Source organism: Ranitomeya imitator, chromosome 3, assembly GCF_032444005.1.
Source record: "Ranitomeya imitator isolate aRanImi1 chromosome 3, aRanImi1.pri, whole genome shotgun sequence".
NCBI classification, from domain to species: domain Eukaryota; kingdom Metazoa; phylum Chordata; class Amphibia; order Anura; family Dendrobatidae; genus Ranitomeya; species Ranitomeya imitator.
The window spans coordinates 608,771,475-608,796,673 of record NC_091284.1 but is presented as its reverse complement, the minus strand read 5'-3'; the positions used below and the strand labels follow the sequence as shown (position 1 = coordinate 608,796,673).

The 25,199-nt window shown below is 47.2% G+C and overlaps 1 protein-coding gene across 16 annotated transcripts in view; it reads right to left on the bottom strand.

Moving 5' to 3' along the window:
- MYCBP2 (MYC binding protein 2) overlaps nt 1–25,199 on the bottom strand; it is a 380,821-nt gene that overhangs the window by 91,811 nt on the left and 263,811 nt on the right. For all 16 annotated transcript variants that reach the window (XM_069758078.1, XM_069758080.1, XM_069758086.1 and 13 more), the window contains 3 exons: nt 24,614–24,758; nt 8,944–9,156; nt 4,381–4,436 (listed from right to left, as the gene is read on the bottom strand). In XM_069758078.1, the coding sequence (XP_069614179.1) occupies nt 4,381–4,436; nt 8,944–9,156; nt 24,614–24,758 (414 nt within the window). The remainder of the gene's footprint in view (nt 1–4,380; nt 4,437–8,943; nt 9,157–24,613; nt 24,759–25,199) is intronic.

The following is a 25,199-nucleotide window of genomic DNA, read 5'->3' as shown; positions in this document are numbered from 1 at the left end:
ACATAGGCGATTAGTCTGGACGCCATCCGAACTACAACTGGAGAGCTCCAGTGAAGGCAGGTCTGATGGAAGACTTCCGGGTGAAGTTCCCACTCACTTGAGGAGAAACCCTGACGGCTGAATATGTTCACCGCCCAGAGTTATACTCCTGGAATATGTACAGCCGAGATCACCGAATGATAGAATGTGAGGTACATCGGCCATGGCACCTGAAAGTGGGTACCTGCTAGATGATTGATGTATGGCACAGCCGTGGCATTGTCCAATTGAATTCAGATGGGTTGAACTGCCAGAAGGCACTGGACCTACTGCAGGACTACCGTTCGGATCTCCAGAGCAATGATCGGGAGAAGAGGACTGGCATTGGTAGTTACTAGTAACCATTGAAGCGGGAGAAAGGCCCGGGATGAAGAAGGAGCTCAGAGACTATTGTCTGAAAGTCTGTTTGACTTGCTGAAAACGAGCGGAGCGAAGGAAACTGCTAACATTGTCGTCACCATTTTTCCTCAGAACCATCCCAGCAAATCGAATGAAATGAGGGGATGAGTGATCAAGTGCGTAAGCTCCCTATTGATGGGCCATGACCTTGTCTGGAGGGAGAATTAACATCCTTCTGGAAGTGTACCAGATCATCCTCAAAAAGGATATCTGCTGGGCTGGAAATGAGGAGAACTTGTCTAAGTCTAGCCGCCAGCCCAGGTGAGAGGGTATCGCAAGTGATATAGACTACTTAGCGTAGTCCTGGAAGTGCAGCTAGACAGTCGGTCAAACAGGGCAGGACGACCACGCCTCTAGGGTGCAAGAGGAACATGACAGCCACATGAGCCTTGCAAACACTATTGGTGCGGTAACAAGGCCGAAAACAAGGTCATGACTTGAAAATGCTGCTCACCAATGGAAAAGCGAAGGAAGGAATTTTTGAGGAAGGTAAGCATCCCGAATGTCGATGGATGCCAGAAACTCCACCTTTTTCTGTTGAAGTAATGAAGTAATGGCTGAGCGGAGGAACTCCATTCGAAAAAGGAGAACCTTGTGAAAGGTTGTTAGAAGTTTGAGGTCCAGGATCGGTCCTACTTCTTGTTCCCCTTTTTGGAACCAAGATCTTTTAGATCTAGACTGTCCTGGACAACCTTCCACTGCTGGTCGGGGCTGTAGGAACGTACGATCCTTTGTTAGTCTCCTGCTCAAAAGATTTGATTGACCAGTCGTACTGTCTTCAGGAAAGGGTTACTGTGTGAATCAAAGTAGATAAGGTCTCCAGCCAGGAGACCATTGCTCTAGCAATCTATGCGGCGGCTAGGGAGGGTAGAGCGCTGGACCCGAAGCCGCAAAACGGAACAATCCAGATTTGCTATCTGACAGACCGTGGCATTTTCAATTGATGACACATCGGGCAGGGATACTGGTAGGTATACCACAGGAGATTCTACCCGGTTAATCTGCCAAGTGGCAGAATGTGCGGCTGCATCCAGCAGGTCATAGCCTCTTGCCATCGCCGCTCTCGTTTGACGGTGCAGAGTTAAAAATTAGGAACCCTCGATCCACCATCCTCTTAACAGGGAAGTGGATAGGGATCATCCGCCTTCTTGCATCTTCTTTTAAATAGTGGTGATGCAGAGGGGGGTGCTCAGACGCCCGAAAAGGGTGCCTCTGTACATCCACAGAGTTCAGGTCTCCGGGTGGACAGGACAGGTTGTCTGGCGTTAGGCCTGGATGCAGAAGAGGAGACATGGAGGCGACAGTCCGTGTGCCTGACTGTTGATGGTGGGGGGAGATCGGTGCCCTTTAAAGGGTCCGTCGCCCTTAAAAATCAGACCAGGCATGGCATCCCACGTAGAGGCTTCTGTCCAGTGAATCGCATATCCGGACTGGATGGCAAATGCTCTACGAGGGAGTTTAGTCTCCTTATGAAGGACCCTGCGCAGTCTAGAGCACCTAGAGGCACGTAGAGGACTGGATGGCAAATGCTCTACGAGGGAGTTTAGTCTCCTTATGAGGGACCCTGTGCAGTCTAGAGAATGTAGAGGCTTCTGTCCAGTGAATCGCATATCCGGACTGGATGGCAAATGCTCTACGAGGGAGTTTAGTCTACGAGGGACCCTGCGCAGTCTAGAGCAGGATCAGAGTCCTCGAAAATGTACAGAGATTAGTTGATGATATAAATAGGCGAGTTCATCCTTTACTGAAACTCTGGCAAGTCCAGGTCCAAGGCAATATCTGATTCACGTTCAGAGTCTTGTTCTCAGCAAATCCTTGGAGGAGATCATGAAATGAAACTTCCGTTTTCTAGATGCCTATACGTTTCTAGAATACTCGCGGCCCCTGCTAGCCGAAGGATCCCATGTAGGAGCGGGACCATGTATATCGGTCCTGCGAGCACTCAGAGCCACGGAGGGATTCAATCTCTTGGTCAGAGAAACCATGGTTTGCGGCAGTGACGAAGTCCACTGAGGGAACTAGTTAAACTGGGATCAGCGGCGGAGGGCTCCTTATTTACGACCAGCTTCGGATTGGTCATGTGCCTTTAAGACCAAGGAATACTGGTCGTGTGCCTTTAAGACCAGGGAATACTGGTCATGTGCCTTTAAGACCAGGGAATACTGGTCGTGTGCCTTTAAGACCAGGAATACTGGTCATGTGCCTTTAAGAGCAGGGAATACTGTTCATGCGCCTTTAGATAAAACCTTGCAGAGAGCAAGAAGCGCCAATTTGGGGGCGGAGCCACAGGAACGACATGGGCGGAGCCTTGAGACTTCCATGAATAGGCCCAAGTCGGGGCCTAAATTTCTGCAGCCGGTGCCAGCGTAGAAGTGAGGGGTGTTGCAATGGACGAGAAAATTGAGCGCTTCCGTGCCAGGCGAAAAGCGCCAGAAAAGCGGGCAGAGCTGTCTTAGGGCACCATAGTGCGCTTCCGGGGTGCGGCCTACACATCGGCAGAAGCCGGGGGCTAAATTTTTGCAACCGGCTGGAGCGTTACCTCAGGGAGGTGGACCACAGGGAAGCCTGAGACTGGCTGTGAATATCCCACTGCAGGGGCCCATCGCTGGCAGGATCCACTCACCATCGGTGCGCGTCCCGGCATGGAGCCGCCGCGGATGTCGGGTATTGCAGCGTGGACGGTGCAGGGATAGAGGGATAAACCTCAATCCATCATCCTTTTGTTCGGGAGGTGGAGAGGAACCGTCCGCATCCTTGTGCCATCCGCTTTCACTGTGGTGGAACAGTGGGGGCTGCTTGGACGCCATAGAGCGGGGCCTCTCTACATCCACGGAGTTCAGCCCCCGGGTGGACAGGGCCAGTTGTCTGGCATTAGGCCTGGCTGGGGAAGAGGATACAGAGAAGCGACACTCCATGTGATCATCCGCTCAGGGTGCGGGGAGATCTGTGCCCTTGAAGGGACCCGTCGCCCCTAAGAATCAGCCCAGGCTTGGCATCCCACGTCAGTCCCCGGGTGGACAGGGCCAGTTGTCCGGCATTAGGTCTGGCTCCAGGAGAGGATACATGGAGGTGACACTCCATGTGGTCGCCTGCTGCTGGTGTGGGAAGATCGGGACCGTGAAGGAACCGTCGCCCCTGAAGTGAGCTGGGCGGGGCTCCGGCGGTTGGCAGGCATTTCAACTGCGACCTAGTCCGGCTGAAAAAGCCGGGGACTAATTTATGGAGCCTGCCGGTGGAGCGCGTCGGCGGGCCGCGACGTAGCGCCGAATGATTGCCACTGGCGTCCAGCCAGCGGCACCTCTCCCTAGGGACCAGGACTGCACCTTCCCACGCAGGCAGTGTGAGGAAGGAAACTACTCACCGCCACCGAGCAGAGATGCATCCTCCATTGCAAGGGAATAAGCTCAATCGATCCTACATGATGCCAACAGGTGAGGGCTTGATTGCGGAGGAGCCCGGGAGATGCACATAAGAGGTATACTCTATGTGCTTGCCATCTTACAGGGGGGAGATCAGGACTGTATAGGAACTGTCGCCCTAGCATAGATTAGGCGTGCCCCAGTCGTCGCAGAAAAGGTATGGGGAGGTATACCCTCCGTGCTTGCTGTTGATGGTTCGGGGAGAGCGGACCCTAGAAAGGAATCTGTCGCCCCCTTCACTCCGTTAATTAAAAAATAAGAATTTACAGAAAATAAAAATAAAATAAAAAATTTTGGGGACTGAAAACAGACCCAAGTGCCTCCTACAGACACTAAGCAAGAACTGGTTAGATGAGAGCCAGCAGGAGGGTGTATACTGCAGGGGAGTAGCTAAGTTTCTTAGTATCACTTAGTGTCAGCCTCCTAGTGGCAGCAGCATACACCCACGGTCTGTGTCCCCCAATGAGGCGAGGGAGAAAAGAAAGCCATACATGACAATATGGGCAATATGCCAGGTACCTACCTTTTGGGCATTGGTGAGGCATAGCGAAGTTCTTCAAATGAGTAGCTTTCATAAGCCTTAAAGAAAAAACAAATGTATTCTTGACGTGGGTGGTGAGGTTCTTATTTTGTAGTTAAAATATGGACCTCTTCCACAAGGCAATATTGTAGCCAGGATTTTGCATTAGTCCAAAACTGGAGATCGGTCCAAACAGAGACGTGAATCTTACCATGGTAGTTTATATGCCCAAACACCTGGTTTGGCTTATAAATACTGATGCAAAATACAGATCAAAATATTTCCTGTTAAAAGCGACCTTAATTGGATGTCAAAGTTCTTGCAAGGGGTGTGTTGGGTGGCTAAATTATGCCCTGCATCCCTTCACTTTCCTTCCTAATAAAGCAGGTACATAATATGTGCAAAATAGTGTGTTATGTGGTACTGTTTTATTGTAATATGCTAAACAATGTTATGATGTTTGCATACTGTGTAAGTTATGTGTTTTTATGGACTAGGGATAGAGATAGGGAGATACAGTGTTAGAGTAAGGGTATGTGCACACGTCAGGATTTCTTGCAGAAATTTTCCTGACAAAAACCGGACATTTCTGCCAGAAATCCGCGTGCGTTTTTACCGCGATATTACCGCAATTTTACCGCGTTTTTGTGCGTTTTTTCCCAAATGCATAGAATTGCGGGAAAAACGCAGCAAATCCGCAAAAATAATGAACATGCTCATCTTTTTACCGCGATGCGTTTTTTTCGGGGAAAAAAACGCATCCATGTGCACAAAACATGCAGAATGCATTCTAAATGATAAAAACGCATACATTATGAATTCTAATGAGTTTTTATAGCGTTTTTAGCACGAAAAAAAAACGCGAAAAAACCTGAACGTGTGCACATAGCCTAAGGTTTAGTGATAGTAATGGGAAATATACGGTTAGTACAGTGGGGGGCACTGTAGATTAGAATATAAGATAAGGTGAGGATAAGAACTGGTTTCAGCCACAGTAGTGACAGTTGAGTCCAGTGGTCCAGGGCCTTGGGAGCCGGAAGTTATTTGGACACAAAGGGAATAGCAACTAGGTTCAGAGAAGAATCCTAAAACATCCGAGACCTACGGTCTGGAAAAGGTTGGAAAGTGCCATTCTTGATTTCGCCCTCAGAGGGGATAAAATGGGCAGGAAACACCGGGCATGAACTAGTGTGGCTAAACGGGATGCTGCGGTACCGGAGGATGTGGTATGGAAATAAAGAATGAGAGGAGAGTAAGGGACAGCACAGAGGAAAGGTAATGAGAGATTTGAGGATCACTGTGCAATGCCTGTTAATGGACTGAGTGTGTTAAGTTCTGATAAAAAAGAACTTGGACTCTGTGAATCACTGCGTGATGTCGTCTGAAACTGGAACTCTGCAACCTGAGGAAAATTCTAACCCAAAAGTGAGTGATTTACATGGCACACACATCACACTGCAGTGGGGACTTTGTATTTTGTTTGCAGGGTGTCAGGGCGTGCTGAAGCAGCAACCCCTCGCCATGACTACCACCCTAGCCACCTCACACAAAAACGAGCAAAATTGAAGCCATATTAAAAATGCTCTCAGATGTCAAGAACGAAAGGATTTTTAATATTAAAGTGTACAACTCAGGGTATGTGCACACGATGCAGATTTTGCTGTGGATCCGCAGCAGTTTCCCATGAGTTTACAGTACAATGTAAACCTATGGGAAACCAAAAACGCTGTGCCCATGGTGCGGAAAAAAAATGCGTGGAAACGCAGAGTTTTATTTTCCGCAGCATGTCAATTCTTTTTGCGGAATCAGCTGCGTTTTTACATCTGCTCAAATATAAAACTGCAGATGTAAATCCGCAGCGGAATCCGCAATATAAAAAACGCGATAAATCCGCAGTAAAAACCACAGCGGTTTTGCACTGCGGATTTATCAAATCCGCTGTTGAAAAAATGCACAGTGGACCATTCTACGTGTGCACATACCCTCATTGTCTAGGTTACCGGCCACTCTGCAGTCTCAGAGTGGAAGGTTACCTAGGGAGGGAAGCCGCGGAACTTGCTTGCTATACGCTTTAGAGTGAGCCTGCTCAAATGCTCTGAAGCTAGCTGGATCGCGGGATCTTGCCAGCCTTGCTCCTTCTGCCCTTCTCTCATGTTGCAAAGGTAGAGATGACTCTGCCAGCCGCATGGTAGAGGAATTCGCTCGGACCATGGAAGCGGCTAAGCTATTGGTCTGAATTATCAATGTTTAGAACAGTACTGCAGCCAGCATACTAGGAATCAGGGAGGCAGATAAACTGTACACTCAAAGAGACAAGAGAAAATCCTCCCTTCAAAGGGGTATCTCCTTCATAGACATTCATGGCATATCCAAGTCTATGATGGAGTGAATTAAACTCTTATGACAAAGAGTGAGGCATATATAATGGATATTCCATAAATGTCTGATAGATATGGTTCCTGGAGGAAGTACAAGCATCTCACCACTTCCGACAAGCCTAGAGCGATCCTCAACCTACTGAACCGCCGCACGACCAGATCTACTCTCTCCTAGTGTATCCTCACCCATCCCCTGCAGACTGTAAGCCCTCATTCCTCCTTATGTACCTGTTAGTGCCTTGTTTTTTGCTCATGCTTATTGAATTTGTCTATATTTGCCCCCTTTTCACATGTAAAGCGCCATGGAATAAATGGCGCTATAAAAATGTATAATAATCTCATGGAATGCCCTATGAATAAGTCATACATGTCTGAGATGACAAAACCCCAGTACGTGGGAGATATATATATATATATATATATATATATATATATATTTTAATTTATTTTAATTTATTTGGCCAAAAGTATTGACACTCCTGCAATTCTGTCAGATAATACTCAGTTTCTTCCTGAAAATGATTGCAATCACAAATTCTTTGGTATTATTACTTCATTTAATTTGTCTTAAATGAAAAAACACAAAAGAGAATGAAACAAAAAGAAAAACATTGATCGTTTCACACAAAACTACGAAAAAGGGCCAGACAAAAGTATTGGTACCCTCAGCGTAATACTTGGTTGCACAACCTTTAGCCAAAATAACTGCGACCAACCGCTTCCGGTAACCATTAATGAGTTTCTTACAATGCTTTGCTGGAATTTAAGACCATTCTTCTTTGGCAAACTGCTCCAGGTCCCTGATATTTGAAGGGTGCCTTCTCCAAACTGCCATTTTTAGATCTCTCCACAGGTGTTCTATGGGATTCAGGTCTGGACTCATTGCTGGCCACCTTAGAAGTCTCCAGTGCTTTCTCTCAAACCATTTTCTAGTGCTTTTTGAAGTGTGTTTTGGGTCATTGTACTGCTGGAAGACCCATGACCTCTGAGGGAGACCCAGCTTTCTCACACTGGGCCCTACATTATGCTGCAAAATTTTTTGGTAGTCTTCAGACTTCATAATGCCATGTACACAGTCAAGCAGTCCAGTGCCAGAGGCAGCAAAGCAACCCCAAAACATCAGGGAACCTCCGCCATGTTTGACTGTAGGGACAGTGTTCTTTTCTTTGAATGCCTCTTTTTTCTCCTGTAAACTCTATGTTGATGCCTTTGCCCAAAAACCTCTACTTTTGTCTCTTCTGACCAGAGAACATTCTTCCAAAACGTTTTAGGCTTTTTCAGGTAAGTTTTGGCAAACTCCAGCCTGGCTTTTTTATGTCTCGGGGTAAGAAGTGGGGTCTTCCTGGGTCTCCTACCATACAGTCCATTTTCATTCAGACGTCGACGGATAGTACGGGTTGACACCGTTGTACCCTCGGACTGCAGGGCAGCTTGAACTTGTTTGGATGTTGGTCGAGGTTCTTTATCCAACATCCGCACAATCTTGCGTTGAAATCTCTTGTCAATTTTTCTTTTCCGTCCACATCTAGGGAGGTTAGCCACAGTGCCATGGGCTTTAAACTTCTTGACACTGCGCACGGTAGAGCCAGGAACATTCAGGTCTTTGGAGATGGACTTGTAGCCTTGAGATTGCTCATGCTTCCTCCCAATTTTGTTTCTCAAGTCCTCAGACAGTTCTTTGGTCTTCTTTCTTTTCTCCATGCTCAATGTGGTACACACAAGGACACAGGACAGAGGTTGAGTCAACTTTAATCCATGTCAACTGGCTGCAAGTATGATTTAGTTATTGCCAACACCTGTTAGGTGCCACAGGTAAATTACATGTGCTGTCAATTACACAAATTAGAGAAGCGTCACATGATTTTTTGAACAGGGTCAATACTTTTGTCCACCCCCTTTTTATGTTTGGTGTGGAATTATATCCAATTTGGCTTTAGGACAATTCTTTTTGTGTTTTTTCATTTAAAACAAATTAAATGAAGATAATAAAGAATTTGTGTTTGCAATCATTTTCAGGAAGAAACTGAGTATTATCTGACAGAATTGCAGGGGTGTCAATACTTTTGGCCACAACTGTATACACATATATAAGTATGTCAACAAATTATGCAAAAGGTGTCCCAATATTCGATAAGCTCTATACCAAGAGCAGTACACAAAGCATAACTCATGTCATACCCAAACATACCTTCATCATTGTGATTGCAATATAACGGGCTTCCTTCACAATCATTGGTTCGTAGGAAGAATCGAGTTTAGGTGACGGAAGGCCGCCAAAAGTCATATCAGTAACTGAAGATGTAGAGGATGACGGGCTGCCTGGTATTCGGGGAAGTTTTTTTATTTGCTCGTGTTGCAGGGAAGTCTTTTTTTGTGATACAGGGACAGCTTTCACTTCCACCTGTAAAGACGTACATAAATGGAAATGCTGAAATTAAAAAGGGAAAACTCTGCACTTGAATAACATTTTACAATACTCCATTGTTGAAGAGAAATAAATGATTGGTAAATAATTTGCGTCCTTCTAAAATATTTTAACTCCTCTCTGACCTTAGACGTACTATCCCGTTGAGGTAACCTTGGCCTATCTGACCCATGACGGGATAGTAAGTCATATGCGATCAGCCGCACGTCAGCTGATTATCACAGCTGACATCTGGCACTATGTGCCAGGAGCGGTCATAGACCGATCCCGACACTTTAACCCCCAGAACACTGTGATCAAACATGATCACAACGTTCCGGTGGCAGAGGGAAGCATCGCGCAGGGAGCGGGCTCCCTGCGTGTTTCCCCGAGACCCTCAGAACAATGCGATGTGATCGCGTTGTTCTGAGCGTCTCCTCCTGTCTCCTCCCTGCAGGCCCCCGGATCCAAGATGGCCATGGGGGTCCTTCCGGCTTGTCAGTGCCTGCTGAGAGCAGGAGTCGGCAAGCCTCCAACACTGCCTGTGAGATCGTTGATCTGACACAGTGCTCTGCTAAGAGTCAGATCAGCGATCTGACTTTTTACAGTGATGTCCCACCCTGGGACAATGTAAAAAAGGAAACAATATATTACACTGTGTAAAAATATATATGAAAAAAATTCCTAAATAAGGAAAAAAAATATATATACGGTAAATATTGTTCCAGTAAAAACATTTCTTTATGTAAATAAAAAATTAAAAGTACACATATTTGGTATCCCCGCATCTGTAACGACCCGACCTATAAAACGGTCCCACTAGTTAACCCCTTCAGTGAACACCGTAAAAAAAAAAAAAAAACGGGCAAAAAAAATGCTTTATAATCATACTCGAACAAAAAGTGGAATAACACGCGATCAAAAAGATGGATATAAATACACATGGTACCGCTGAAAACGCCATCTTGTCCCACAAAAAAACGAGCCACCATACAGCGTCATCAGCGAAAAAATAAAAGTTAAAGCCCTCAGAATAAAGTGATGCAAAAATAATTTTTTATATAAAATAGTTTTTATTGTATAAAAGTGGCAAAACATAAAAAAATTATATAAATGAGGTATCGCTGTAATCATACTGACCCGAAGAACAAAACGGCTTTATAAATTTTACGACAAGCGGAATGGTATAAACGCCCCACCCAAAAGAAATTCATGAATAGCTGGTTTTTGTTCATTCTGCCTAACAAAAATCGGAATAAAAAGCGATCAAAAAATGTAATGTGCCCGAAAATGGTACCAATAAAAACATCAACTCGTTCAGCAAAAAACAAGACCTCACATGACACTGGGGACCAAAATATGGAAAAATTATAGCACTCAAAATGTGGTGACTAGTGATGAGCGAATAACAGATGTAAATCATTCAGCTGCTGCAAGGAAAACAAAATCTCCGAGCACTTACAAATACTCGGAGGACACCCGAGCATGTTCTGGAAATCTCGAGTAACGAGTATATTCGCTCATCACTAGTGGTGACGCAAAAACAATTTTTTGCCATAAAAGGGTCTTTTAGCGTGTGACAGCTGCCAAACACAAAACCCCGCTATAAATAGTAAATCAAACCCCCCTTTATCACCGCTCTAGTTAGGGAAAAATAATAAAGTTTAAAAAAGTATTTATTTCCATTTTCCCATTAGGGTTAGGGTTGGGGCTAAAGATAGGGTTAGGGTTGGGGGCTAGAGTTGGGGTTAAGGTTTGGATTAAATTTACGGTTGGGTTAGGGGGTGTTGGGGTTAGGGGTGTGTTGGGGTTGGGATTAGTGTTAGGTGTGTTCAGGTTAGGGGTGTGTTGGGGTTAGGTGTGTAGTTAGGGTTGGGATTAGGGTTAGGGGTGTGTTGGGGTTAGGGTTGGAGTTAGAATTGGGGGGTTTCCACTGTTTAGGCGCATCAGGGTCTCTGCAAATGCAACGTGATGCCCTCAGACCGTTCCATCGAAGTCTGCATTCCAAAACGTCACTTCTTCCCCTCCGAGCCCCGAAGTGGGCCCAACAGAAGTTTTCTCCCACATATGGAGTATCAGCGTACTCAGGACAAATTGGACAACAACTTTTGGGTGTCCAATTTATCCTGTTACCCTTGGGAAAATACAAAACTGGGGGCTAAAAAATCATTTTTGTGGGAAAAAAAGATTTTTTTTATTTTCACGGTTCTGCGTTATAAATTTTATTGAACCACTTGGGGGTTCAAAGTTCTCACAACACATCTAGATTAGTTCCTTGGGGGTCTAGTTTCCAATATGGGGTCACTTGTGGGGGGGTTTCTACTGTTTAGGTACATCAGGGGCTCTGCAAACGCAACGTGACGCCCGCAGACAATTCTATCAAAGTCTGCATTCCAAAACGAAATTGCACAACAACTTTTGGGGTCCAATTTCTCCAAATTCCCTTGGGGAAAAAAATTGGGGGCGAAAAGGTCATTTTGTGGAAAAAAAAATGATTTTTTAATTTTCACGGCTCTATATTATGAACTTTAGTAAAACAATTGGGGGTTTAAAGTGCCCAAAACACATCTAGGTAAGTTCCTTAGGTGGTCTAGTTTCCAAAATGGGGTTACTTGTGGGGGGTTTCCACTGTTTAGGCACATCAGGGGCTCACCAAACGCGACATGGCGTCTGATCTCAATTCCAGCCAATTCTGCGTTGAAAAAGTCAAACGGCGCTCCTTCTCTTTCGAGCTCTGCCGTGCGCCCAAACAGTGGTTTACCCCCATATATGGGGAATCAGCGTACTCCGGACAAATTGCGCAACAACTTTTGGAATCCAATTTCTCCTATTACCCTTGGTAAAATAAAACAAATTGGATCTCAAGTAATTTTTGGGTGAAAAAAAATTAAATGTTCATTTTTTTTAAACATTCCAAAAATTCCTGTGAAGCACTTGAAGGGTTAATAAGCTTCTTAAATGTGGTTTTGAGCTCCTTGAGGGGTGCAGTTTTTAGAATGGTGCCACACTTGGGTATTTTCTATCATATAGACCCCTCAAAGTGACTTCAAATGCGATGTGGCCCCTAAAAAAAAAAAAAAGGGGGATTTTTGTGTACTCACCGCAAAATCCTTTTCTCCGAGCCACTCATTGGGGGACACAGGATGTATGTGGGTGTATGTTGCTCTCACTAGGAGGCTGACACTAAGTAAATACAAAAAGGGTTAGCTCCTCCGCAGAATACACCGCCCACTGGCTCCGGATAATACCAGTTCGTAGCAAAGCAGTAGGAGATTAACAAAACAACTCTTAACCATAGAAACAACATGTCAGAGACTAGAACACTTATAAGCAACAAGCCAAACAAGGGTGGGTGCTGTGTCCCCCAATGAGTGGCTCGGAGAAAAGGATTTTACGGCGAGTACACAAAAATCACCCATTTCTCCATCGCCACATTGGGGGACACCGGACCATGGGACGTCCAAAAGCAGTCCCTAGGTGGGGGAATAACCCAACAGTGTAAACTTATGGCACCTGCTGACTACAGGTGCACTACCGCTGCCTGCAGAATACGCCTACCCAGGCTTGTAACTGAAGATGCCTGTGAGTATGGACATTGTAATGCCTTGAAAAGGTGTGCAGGCTAGACCAGGTCGCAGCTTTGCAAACTTGCTCTGCAGACGCTTGACTCCGAATGGCCCAGGAAGCACCCACCAACCGAGTGGAGTGTGCCCTGAGACCCACAGGGATAGGCTTGCCTCTGACGCGGTAAGCCTCTTGAATAGTCGACCAAATCCATCTGGCGATTGTCGACTTAGGAGGCGGCCAGTCCCTTCCGGTGTCCCGCCGGGAGCACGAACAGAGCATCCGTCTGTCGAAAAGATGCCGTCCTGGACACGTACTTCCTGAGGGCTCTGACAAGATCTAAGGAGTGAAGAGCCTTCTCCACGCAGTGCATTGGAGCAGGGCAAAGAGACGGAAGTACGATGTCTTCATTGAGATGGAAGGAAGACACCACCTTCGGGAGGAAAGTAGGGGACGGTCGGAGGACTACCTTGTCCCAGTGGAACGTAAGGAACGGCGTCCTACAGGAAAGAGCCGCCAACTCAGAGACTCGTCTGATCGAGGTAGTAGCGACGAGAAAAGCCACTTTCCATGAAAAGTGAGAGACTCCCTGAAAGAATGTTCTGACCTCAGGTTTAGAAGCGATTTTGCATTGAAAAAGTCCAGGCTGGATTGGAGGAAATCCAGGATGGTAGGGATGTTGAAGACCATCAGAGGGCGACCTCTGCTTCTGCACCAATCAAAGAAGATCTTCCAGGTCCGATGGTAGATGCGCGATGACACCGGCTTTCGGGCACTGATCAAGGTGGAAACTACCTCGTGGGAAAAACTCGCTTGAGTCAGAACCCAGGATTCAACAGCCAAGCCGTCAAACACAGGGCCCCTGAGTTCTGGTGGAAGATTGGGCGCTGAGAAAGTAGATCTGGGAGATCTGGTAGGCGCCAAGGAACGTCTGCGATGAGCTGGACCAGCTCTGCATACCACACCCGGCGAGGCTAATCCGGGGCGATGAGAATTACCGGGACACCCTCTGCCCTGATCTTCCTGATGACTCTGGGGAGCAGGGGGTGAAAAGAGGTAAGGAAGGTGAAACTGACTCCAGGGAAGGACTAGCGCGTCCACTCCGATTGCTCTGGGATCCCGGGACCGGGCCACAAACTGAGATACTTTGGCGTTGAACCAGGAAGCCATCAGGTCTGCGTCCGGAGTACCCCAACGAAGACAGATTTGTTGGAATACGTCCTGATGGAGAGACCATTCTCCTGAAGCAAGGCCTTGCCGGCTGAGAAAGTCCGCGGCCCAGTTTTCCACTCCGGGAATATGAACGGCCGATTTGACCGAGTGGTTGTGTTCGGCACAGCGAAGGATGTGTTCTACCTCGCACATTGCAGCTTTGCTGCAGGTGCCCCCCTGATGATTTATATAAGCTACAGCCGTGGTATTGTCCGACTGGATACGGATGAGGCGACCTACAAGGAGATGATGGAACCGCTTTAGGGACAGCCTGATCGCCCGTATCTCCAGGATGTTGATTGGAAGACGAGCCTCATGACGAGTCCAGGTTCCCTGCGCAGTGTGATGGCGAAAAACCGCTCCCCAGCCTAGTAGGCTGGCGTCGGTGGTGACTACCAGCCAATGGACTGGGAGGAAGGACCTCCCTTGGAGAACAGAGGATTGGAGAATCCACCATTGGAGTGTCTGCCTGACCCGAGGGGAGAGGGGACACAGATGGTCGAGGGAAAACGGACTCCCATCCCATGCGTCCAGAAGAGCGTGCTGGAGGGGACGTAGGTGTAGTTGCGCAAAAGGAATCGCTTCCATTGCGGCCACCATTTTTCTGAGAATCCTCATGCCGAAACGGATGGAGCAAGGGGACAGCCGAAGAAGCTTCCAGACCCCCTGTTGAAGAGCCAGGACCTTGTCCCGAGGAAGAAGCACCAACCCTAGGGGCGTGTCCGGGGTCATGCCCAGGAAGGAAATCCGTTGAGCTGGAAGAAGGGATGACTTCTTTAAATTGATCAACCAGCCCAGCCGAGAAAGAGTATCCAAGGAAATGCGGACGCACTCCTCGCAGGCTCGGAAGGATGGGCCTTTGACCAGTAAGTAGTCTAGATAGAGGAGAACGACTAAGCCCCGAGAATGTAGAATGGCCATGACAGCCGCCATGACCTTTGTGAAAACTCTGGGGGCGGTGGCGAGGCCGAAAGGTAAGGCCGTGAACTGAAAGTGTTCCTCTCTGACGGCGAAGCGGAAAAACCTTTGATGAGGCGGGAAGATTGGGATGTGGAGGTATGCATCCCGGATGTCGATGGATGCTAAGAATTCGCCGTGTTCCATCAAGGCAATGACGGAACGGAGGAATTCCATCCTGAAATGACGGACTTTGACAAATCGGTTAAAGAGCTTTAGGTCTAGGATGGGCCTTACTGTTCCATCCTTTTTGGGGACCATAAACAGGTTTGAATAAAAACCACGGAATCTTTCGTCCTCTGGGACAGGGACAATCACTCCGTCTTGTCAGAGCGACTGGATGGCCTGGGAAAAAGCTTGGGCACGCCTTCATGCTTCGGGAGGGCGGGAAGCGAAAAACCGGGTTGGAAGGGGGGGGGGGGGGGGGGAGTAAAAGTCAATTTTGTAACCGGAGGACACCAGATCCCTGACCCACTCGTCGTGAACGACAGCGCGCCAGGCATGACGGAACAAGAGAAGGCGTCCGCCAACTTTGCTGGTGTCGTCCGGACGGGATTGCGAGTAATTTGGAAGAAGATGATTGGGGTCTGGATCCCCTGGACCTAGATTGTGTGGAGCGGCCCCTCCAGGAATGGTTGGGCCTGTAAGAAGCCTGAGGGCTTTTGTCTCTGGCGGCACGGCGCCCCGAACCAGGGGAACTGGCCGAGGAATGCCATGAGTAGGTTCCACGAAAGGGCTGAAACCGGGCCTGTGGCTGTCGTCGGAACGTTTGTCTGCATCTCTGCTGGGGAAGGGAAGTACTTTTACCTCCCGTAGCGTCGGAAATCAGTTTGTCTAGTTTTTCACCAAAAAGACGGCCACTGAGATATGGCAGAGACGTGAGCGACTTTTTAGATACGGAGTCCGCTCGCCAGTTCCTCAGGCAAAGCCCTCTCCTAATCGCCACAGCGCTAAAAGCCGTATGTGCAGAGCAGTTAGCCGCGTCCAGGGAAGCGTTTACTAAGTAATCGCCAGCCAAGGAGATCTGATTTGCAAGCTCCGCTATGTCAGGAGAAGGGTCGCTGTTCTGTAAGGTCTTATGCAGAGAGTCTGCCAAAAAGTCACAGCTTTGGCTACCCGGGTAGCAGCGAAGGAGGGGAATAGTGCCGAGCCTGAGGCCTCAAAGACTGAACGGGCGAGGCTGTCAACTAGGCGGTCCGTGGGATCTTTGATAGAAGATCCGTCCGTCACGGAAAGGATAGTTTTAGAGGACAAACATGAGACAGGAGGATCCACAGGAGGGGATTCTGTCCATTGCTTTCGGAGATCAGGAGAAAAGGGATATTTGGACTCAAGAGATCTCTGGCCCTGAAAACGTTTGTCTGGACGCTCTTTATGTCGCTGGACTATGGCCTGGAACTCCAGGTGATTGGCAAACACCCTGTGAGTAAGTTTAGTCCTTTTGAAGGAATCCAAATTATCCTTACTGGAAGTCGCCGGTTCCTCGTCGACCTGAAGGGACTGGTTGACAGCCTCAATGAGACTATCTATAGTGCTCTGATAACCTGGCAACTCCAGATCTAGAGGACCATCGGACTCAGGATCAGAGTCCTGGTCGGAAGAGGTGCCTGGGGAGCAAGAGCGGGAAGCGGAGCTACCAGACGCCGAGGCACCAGAGGGCCTCGGGGACGAGGTATGGACGCACTTCCTAGATGGCCGCTTTTGCTTAGAATGAGAGCGGCCCCTGCAGGCTTAAGATTCCGCAGCCATAGGGAAAACCTCCTGAATAGGCGGATTAGTGGTCCTGCTACTGGTTGGATCCTGGAGGGACTCAATAGCCTTACTCACAGAAGCGATAGACTGCGAAAGTGACAAAGCCCACTCAGGGGGGCTGGTCAACGCGGGCCCGTTTGCGGCGGGGGGCTCCTGAGTGCTTTTAGAGTCACAAGCATTACAGAGCGGGGCAGTATGCCCGCTTGGTAGCGCAGCCTGACAGGAGTTGCAAGAAGTAAAGAATACTGTATGCGTTTTTGCAGACTTTTTGTGTTTAGGCAGAGACATGTTGTCTTAATCTCCGTGCAGGCTGTGCAGCTAGTAAAAGCAGAGCACTGTGCGGCTAGTAAAGCGGAGCACAGTGCAGCTAGTAAAAACGGAGCACTGTGCAGCTAGTAGAATGGAGCACTGAGTAAAGCGGATGCAGAAGGATGGGAGCTGTCGGCGCATAGCGCACGTACCCAGGGTCCTGTGTCCAGATGCCGCACTGAGACCGGTGAGAAGTGGTGTTGAGGTCCCCCTATTGTGGCAAGATGGAAGCTGAGAGCTTGGAGGGCGCTTCTCGCAGTGTGCGGGAAGCGCTGAAGCGGTGGGCGGGGTCTCACGTGTAACGCGCGCTGTGGGCGGACCGCGGCTTAGCAGACTCAGAAGCCGGGGACTAAATTAGCGGTACCCGGCCGCGAGATGTGGCCGAGCCCGCGGTGCGCTCGGGAGCCCCCCCCCCCCCCCCCCCCCTTACCCCAGAAGACTCACCGCTTGAGGTCCTCTTCAGGCGAGGTATGAGGGGCGATGCAGTCCACCTCGATCAAGCGCCCTCTTGATGAGGGGCTGGAGGGGGACTGGGAAGCTCCTTGCAGCACCGCTATTCTTTTAGTGGTGGAGCAGAGGGAGGGCGGCCGGACAGTACTCTGGGAAGATGGCCTCTGTGTATCCTAAAGGTTCGCTCCCCTAGGATTTCACAGGGCATGTCCACGGCCGAGCATCCCACGTCGCAGGAAAGAGTACGGGGAGTAAACACGCCATGCTCGCCTGTTGGTGTTTCGGGGGAGATCGGACCCCTTAAAAGGGTCTGTCGCCCCCTTCATCCTCTTGCGCAAAGTGAAAAAAAAAAAAAATTAAGAATAAAAATAAGAACGTCTGGAAAGAAACAGACGCAGTGTGCCTCCTACGGACACCAAGCAATAACTGGTATTATCCGGAGCCAGTGGGCGGTGTATACTGCAGAGGAGGAGCTAACCCTTTTTGTATTTACTTAGTGTCAGCCTCCTAGTGACAGCAGAATACACCCACGGTCCAGTGTCCCCCAATGTGGCGATGGAGAAAATGGGTATTCTACCTACCGATAATTCGGTTTCCAGGAGTCCATCCTGACAGCACATTGGAGGACGTCCTCCTCCTCCTTGCAGGGACACGAAAAACCACACAAGAGGTTAAAAGGTCCCACTCTGCCCCCTTTCCTTTAGTGTTTTGACAAGTACCACACCATGGATAGATATACTTTGAAATCTTTATTAACCAAACATATTACAGCATATGAAATAGTATACATAGGGGGAGAAGTAACAGTGCTGTCAGGATGGACTCCTGGAAACCGAATTATCGGTAGGTATAATACCCATTTTCCAGGATGTCCCCCTGACAGCACATTGGAGAATACCAAAGAAAGCCTCCTTTAGGGTGGGACAACTGCTTGGAGAACTTTTCTCCCGAATGATGTTTTCTGGGCTGCTAATACATCAAGTTTATAATGCTTGCAGAATGTGTTTACCCTGGCCCAAGTTGCGGCCTTGCAAGTCTGATCTAGGGACGCCCCTGCTCGTTCAGCCCAAGATGCTGAAACAGCCCTAGTAGAATGCGCTTTAATTCCTGTTCGGCAATCTACCCCTTCTGATGAGTATGCTTTTGAAATTATAGTCGTGATCCATCTAGCTATTGACGCTTTGGAAGCTTTTTTACCCTTATACCCCCAAACAGAATAAAAAGATTAGAATCCTTCCTCCAGGAACTAGTGGCCTCTAGATAGTTTAATACTGCCTGTCTAACATCAAGGGAGTGTAACACCTGTTCCTTTTCATTAGAAAGGTTCTCACAAAAGGAGGGTAAAATTATCTCCTGGTTTCGTTTACTGAGGCTATTTTAGGGATAAATGATGGATCTAATTTTAGTATTATGTGGTCCTCCCGGACCTGAAGGTATGGATCCTTAATCGATAGAGCTTGAATTTCGCCTACACGTTTAGCTGTTGTAATCGTTACTAAAAAGGCAGTCTTCCAGGTACGTATTGAAATAGGCATGTCTTCCTCAAGAGTATAAGGGCTTTTACATAGAGCCCTGAGGACCAGATTTAAGTCCCAAGTAGGAGCTAACTGTCTTAAGGTAGGACGTAATCTCTGGATGGCCTTCACAAATCTAATTATCCAAGGGTGGGAAGCCAATGGATAATCCAAGAAAGTACCGAGGGCCGAGATCTGAACTTTAAGAGTACTTGGCCTAAGCCCCATGTTAAAGTCAGATTGTAGAAAATTCAAAACTCTAGGAACATCCAAGGCTCCTGGTATCACGGCCGACCTGCCACTCTCCATACAAAATGTCTTCCAGATCTTGTGGTAGATGGCTGCAGTCACAGGCTTCCTACTAGCCTGGATGGTTGTAATCACTTCATTAGATAGACCTCTGGCTTTCAAAATGTCCCTTTCAGGATCCATGCTGATAGATGTAATCTCTTCGGGTCTTGGTGTAATACAGGCCCTTGATGAATGATGTCCTTCCATAACGGGAGTTTTATAGGGTTTTCCACTGTCATGGCTCCCAACAATGGGAACCAGCTTCTCTTTGGCCAAAATGGTACAATTGTTAGTACTGTTGCCTGGTCCTCTTGAATTTTCCTGAGCACTACTGGAATAAGTGCTATTGGGGGAAAAGCATAAGACAGAGGTTCGTTCCATGTTTGACTTAAAGCGTTGACTGCTTCTGGCATGTCTGAAGGGTTGAGGGAATAAAATCTGGGCACCTTCGAATTTTTCCTTGTGGCGAACAAATCTATCCCGGGAGTCCCCCAACGGTGGCATAGTATTTGAAAAATTTCCTGATTCAATTCCCATTCTGTTGGACAAACCTTTCTTCTGCTCAGGTAGTCAGCTATAATATTTTGAGATACTTCTAGATGGACTGCTGTTATTGACAGGACCGTGTTTTCTGACCAAGCAAATATTCTTTGCGCTAGATCTTGAAGTGCCTTGTGTCTGGGGCCTCCTTGGTGTCTCAAAAAGGATACTGCTGTCACGTTGTCTGATAAGATTTTTACGTGTCTGTTCTTCAGACGGGAACTGTTTCTTCTGAGAGTTTCCCAAACTGCGTAAAGTTCTCTGTAGTTTGATGACATATGACTGATTTCTTCAGGCCACTTGCTCTGAAAGAATCTTCCTCCCAAGTGTGCTCCCCATCCCCACTGACTTGCGTCCGTGGTGATTACCACACACGGGGTTGAGATCCAAGGAACACCCATTCTTAGGTTGCTGTCTTGAGTCCACCATCGTAGAGACCTTCTTACAGTTGTTGATAGCTGTAGCTTTCTGTCCAGTGATGAACGACAACGATCCCATACCGTGAGGACTTGTTCTTGTAATGGCCTTGAGTGAGCCTGGGCCCACCTGACACAAGGAATGCAAGCCGTCATCTTCACCAAAATTTTCATGGCTGATCTTACAGTAACTGGACTCTTTAGGAACTCTAAAATCATCTTTATCGAGATCCGTTTGTCTTTCGGCAAAAAGGATTGTCTGGTTGTAGAATCCAAGAGTATTCCCAGGAATATTTTTCAGGATTCGGGCCTTTGATGTGACTTTTTTCGGTTTACCACCCACCCTAGATGTTCCAATACTGCTATGACCAGATCTCTGTGTTGCAGCAGAATGTCCTCTGTTCATGCTACGATGAGAAAGTCATCTAAGTATGGAATTATTGTTATTCCTTGGTTTCTTAGGTAAGCCACTACCTCTGCTACCAATTTCGTGAATATTCTTGGAGCTGATGCTGGACCAAATGGGAGGCATTTAAATTGAAAGTGGCAGGTTTGGTCCGGAAATCTCACCGAGAACCTCAGCAACTCCTGAGATGAATGGATTGGAACCGGATAATACGCACTCTTCAGATCAAGAGTGCACATTACCGAATCTTTGCTTATAAGGTGTATAGTTGACCTTATCGATTCCATTCTGAATCTTTTGTACTTGACGTACACATTCAAAGGTTTTAAATTTATTATTGTACGGGTTTCCCCTGACGAGGTCTTTTCCGAAAGGGCTGGAATTTCCTAGCTTTATCCTCAGGGAACCCTTTTATACTATCTGATACAGATTCTAAAATGTCATCTAAAGCCTGACCAAATATCCTGGAGCCTGTGAATGGAATGGCACACAGCTTATTTTTATAGGCGTTATCCCCCGACCAAGATCTAAGCCAAATAGCCCTGCGGGTTGCATTAGATAAGGAGCTATTCCTAGCTGCAAATCTAACGGACTCAGCTGAAGTGTCCGCCATGAAGGCCGTGGCTGACTTTATAATAGGCAGTGAAGCAATTATATCTGCCCGCGGGGTTTTAATTAATTAAATGTTCTTCCAATTGTCCCATCCACAGGAACATGGACCTTGCTACCGACGTGGCTGCGATGTTAGTCTTTATTAGAGCCGCTGAAGTTTCCCAGGCTCGACGTAAAAGGATATCGGCCTTGCAATCCATTGCATCCTTGAGGCTGGATGAATCCTCAAAAGGAATGGATGTCTTCTTTGTAACTTTGGCTATGGGAACATCCACTTAAGGAATTTCTTCCCAAGTCTTGATCTCTTCTGGGTCAAATGGTAGACTGTTTTTAAACTCTCGGGACATCGCCAATCTACGTTCCGCATCTTTCCATTCCTGTGATATCATCAGTCGAATGTGTTCGCTCACTGGGAACACGGTCTGTTCCTGATATGTGAGACCTCCAAACATCTGATCTTGTCTGGATCTTGGGCGTGGTTCTTCCTTTATCTGCATAGTATTTCTTGCTGCTTGAACCAACTCTTCCGTGTCTTGCACTGGAAAGTAATACTTTCTTCCTTGTTCCTGCTCTTCCAGCGGCAACTTTCCTTCTTCCTGGTCTGAACCTTTAAATTCCGATTCTTCTTCCGAGGAACCATCCAGATCCTCTTGGTCTGGATCACTTCTTGGTCTCTTACGAGCCGGAACCGGACTGGACAGACCCCGTTGAGACATTGAGGCCAAAGAACTTTGGACCTCCTCCCGGATTAGATTTCTCATCTCTGATAAAGTAGGTTGTTCATCTCTGACAATCTTAGTAATACAAGAACTGCAGAGAGCTTTCTTGTATGCTTCTGGAAGCTTCACATTACATATGGAGCACCTCTTAGACTTTGATGATACCTTGCCAGGCTTTTTTGTCAGAGGGAAGGGTATCTGAGTGACCTCCTTATCCTATACATAAGAATAGGAACTGCTCAGTGTGTGTGTGGGAGTATGTACGTAACTCTGCGCACTGCGCACTTACCCCTGCCTCCTCACTCCTGGCCTCCATATCTTCTGTTGAGAGATACGCAGGATAAATGTGTAATCTCTTTAATCAAATAAACGATACAGCAGCTTCTGCTGCACTCACCCTTAAGGCCCCTTCACATTAAGCGACGCTGCAGCGATACCGACAACGATCCGGATCGCTGCAGCGTCGCTGTTTGGTCGCTGGAGAGCTGTCACACAGACCGCTCTCCAGCGACCAACGATGCCGGTAACCAGGGTAAACATCGGGTAACTAAGCGCAGGTCCGCGCTTAGTAACCCGATGTTTACCCTGGTTACCATGCTAAAAGTAAAAAAAAACAAACACTAGATACTTACCTACAGCTGTCTGTCCTCCAGCGCTGCGCTCTGCTTCTCTGCTCTCCTCCTGTACTGTCTGGGAGCCGGAAAGCAGAGCGGTGACGTCACCGCTCTGCTTTCCGGCTCACAGACAGTACAGGAGGAGAGCAGAGCACAGCGCTGGAGGACAGACAGCGGTAGGTAAGTATCTAGTGTTTGTTTTTTTTTTTACTTTTAGCATGGTAACCAGGGTAAACATCGGGTTACTAAGCGCGGCCCTGCGATGTTTACCCTGGTTACCATTGAAGACATCGCTGGATCGGTGTCACACACGCCGATCCAGCGATGTCAGCAGGAGTCCAGCGACGAAATAAAGTTCTGGACTTTATTCAGCGACCAACGATCTCCCAGCAGGGGCCTGATCGTTGGTCGCTGTCACACATAACGATTTCATTAACGATATCGTTGCTACGTCACAAATAGCAACGATATCGTTAACGATATCGTTATGTGTGAAGGTACCTTTAGTTTCCGGCATCCGTAACAGCTAAGTGCTTGGCTAGCACGGACTGTCCCACAATAGTACCATGCCCTGCAGACGTGATACTCCAAGGTATTCAAACTTGGCGCTTTCTCCATCCCTCACTGTGGAATGCTGGGCGGAAGATTTGTGGCGACTCCAGGTCTATACACCTTAATACGCGCACTTCCGCGTTCCACGAGGTGGAACACACGCCGAGATGCCGCCCACCCCGGTTAGGACGTCACCTTACCCTGAGATGTCACCGGAAGCGCTTTAGATATATGACTCCTTACTTCCGCGTTCCACCTTGTGGAATGCACGCTGAGCCTGCTTGCTGCCGCCAGATACTCCTCTCTATGCGGCACCTCTTGCTGATCCTGGCGCTTGAGCCGAGAGCCCCCCACCGGGAGGAAGCGGCTCTACCCAGGAGCTCGTCCGCTCGACTGGTCCCTGGGCAGAGGGACTCCCCACCAGGAAGTTTCTGCCTCGGGCTATTATCGCGGGGGAAGGATATTGGTCCAGCCGCACTATCCCCCGAGCCCTCCGGACTGGAAAGCTTCTGCGCTGCTCTGCTCTCTTGTGTGTCCCTCCATGCAGGGACAGGAAAACCACTAAAGGAAAGGGGGCGTGTTGTTTTTCCTGTCCCTGCAATGAGGAGGAGGATGTCCTCCTATGTGCTGTCAGGGGGACGTCCTGGAAAATGATGTTGTAAAAATGAAAAATAGCTGGTCAACTTTTAACCCTTATAAACTCCCTAACAAGAAAAATTTGGGTTCCAAAATTGTGCTGATGTAAAGTAGACATGTGGGAAATGTTACTTATTAAGTATTTTGTGTGACATATCTCTGTGATTTAAGGGTATGAAAATTCAAAGTTTTCGCCAAATTTCAGTTTTTTCACAAATAAACGCATGTAATGTCAAGGAAATTTTACCACTATCATGAAGTACAAAATGTCACGAGAAAATGTCAGAATCACCAGGATCCATTGTAGCATTCCAGAGTTATAACATCATAAAGGGACAGTGGTCAGAATTGTAAAAATTGGCCCGGTCAGTAACGTGCAAACCACCCTTGGGGTTAAAGCGGTTAAACAAACTGATATCTTTTTGGCAGGATAGACATATTTCACAATTTGTGAATAATGTCTAATAACCAGCCTCTTTTTTATTTTCATACTGAAAATATTGTGGACAAAACAGAACATTGCCCAGTTCCATGGACCATGTATGTCCCTCAAGTAATTTTCAGTGTGAACAATACTCAAAAGCCAACATCTCTCATTCGACCCATAAAAATCGTGCTTCCTTTTAGTCTTTGCGCTTACAATTTACTTACAATGCTGTTGTGGGGACCATTTTCGAACACTTGGAAAATGTATTATGATATGGTACTGTCTCATAAAAATTGGTCAAATTTCTAAAGACACACAATACTTCTAAATCAATGCACAGTTACAAAAGTTGCTAAAACAGCATTTTTCAGATTAGCAAATACTTTGTTACATCTGAATAAATCTAGCACTAACACACATTAATTTTCAACATTGGTAACTTTTTATTATTTTTGACACTGATTACAAATCACACTTCCATACCTTCATATTTGGTACATGAACTACGTCCCCGTACTGATCCTTTGTTTGTACGGTTATGGTAGTGGGCCAGCCACATCGGATATCATCTTTATTAAGAATTAAAGAAGTCTTCTGTGGATCTGCATACGAGTCTGGCTGAAGCCACCTAATGACGTGAACAAGCATTTTTAGTACGGATACGTGGTGATATCACGTTACATGAAAGTATCACTTCAGGGATTTTTTTTTTTTTTAATTTCACCGCCGTATAGGTATCAGTAATACATATTTGAAGTGTGTAGTAAAATAATAACTGGTTGCCACCTTGAGCCACTACCAGCACAGCTCCAGTCCTCTACTGCACCGCATAACTGGGGCCGAATTTCTCCAGAATATGACGAGTGGTACCGAAAGTCACTTCCCAACAAAAGACTGACACTAAGGACGAGGCTTTCATGCACCTACATTAATTAGATATTACCATAAGAAGTAGCTTTAGAGCTGCAGCCACACGACGGCAGGAAGGGAACAGAGTGGAGCGAGAAACCGTAGAGGATGGCCACCGGTAAGTGTTTTACAACACATACAGCATACATTACTGATACAT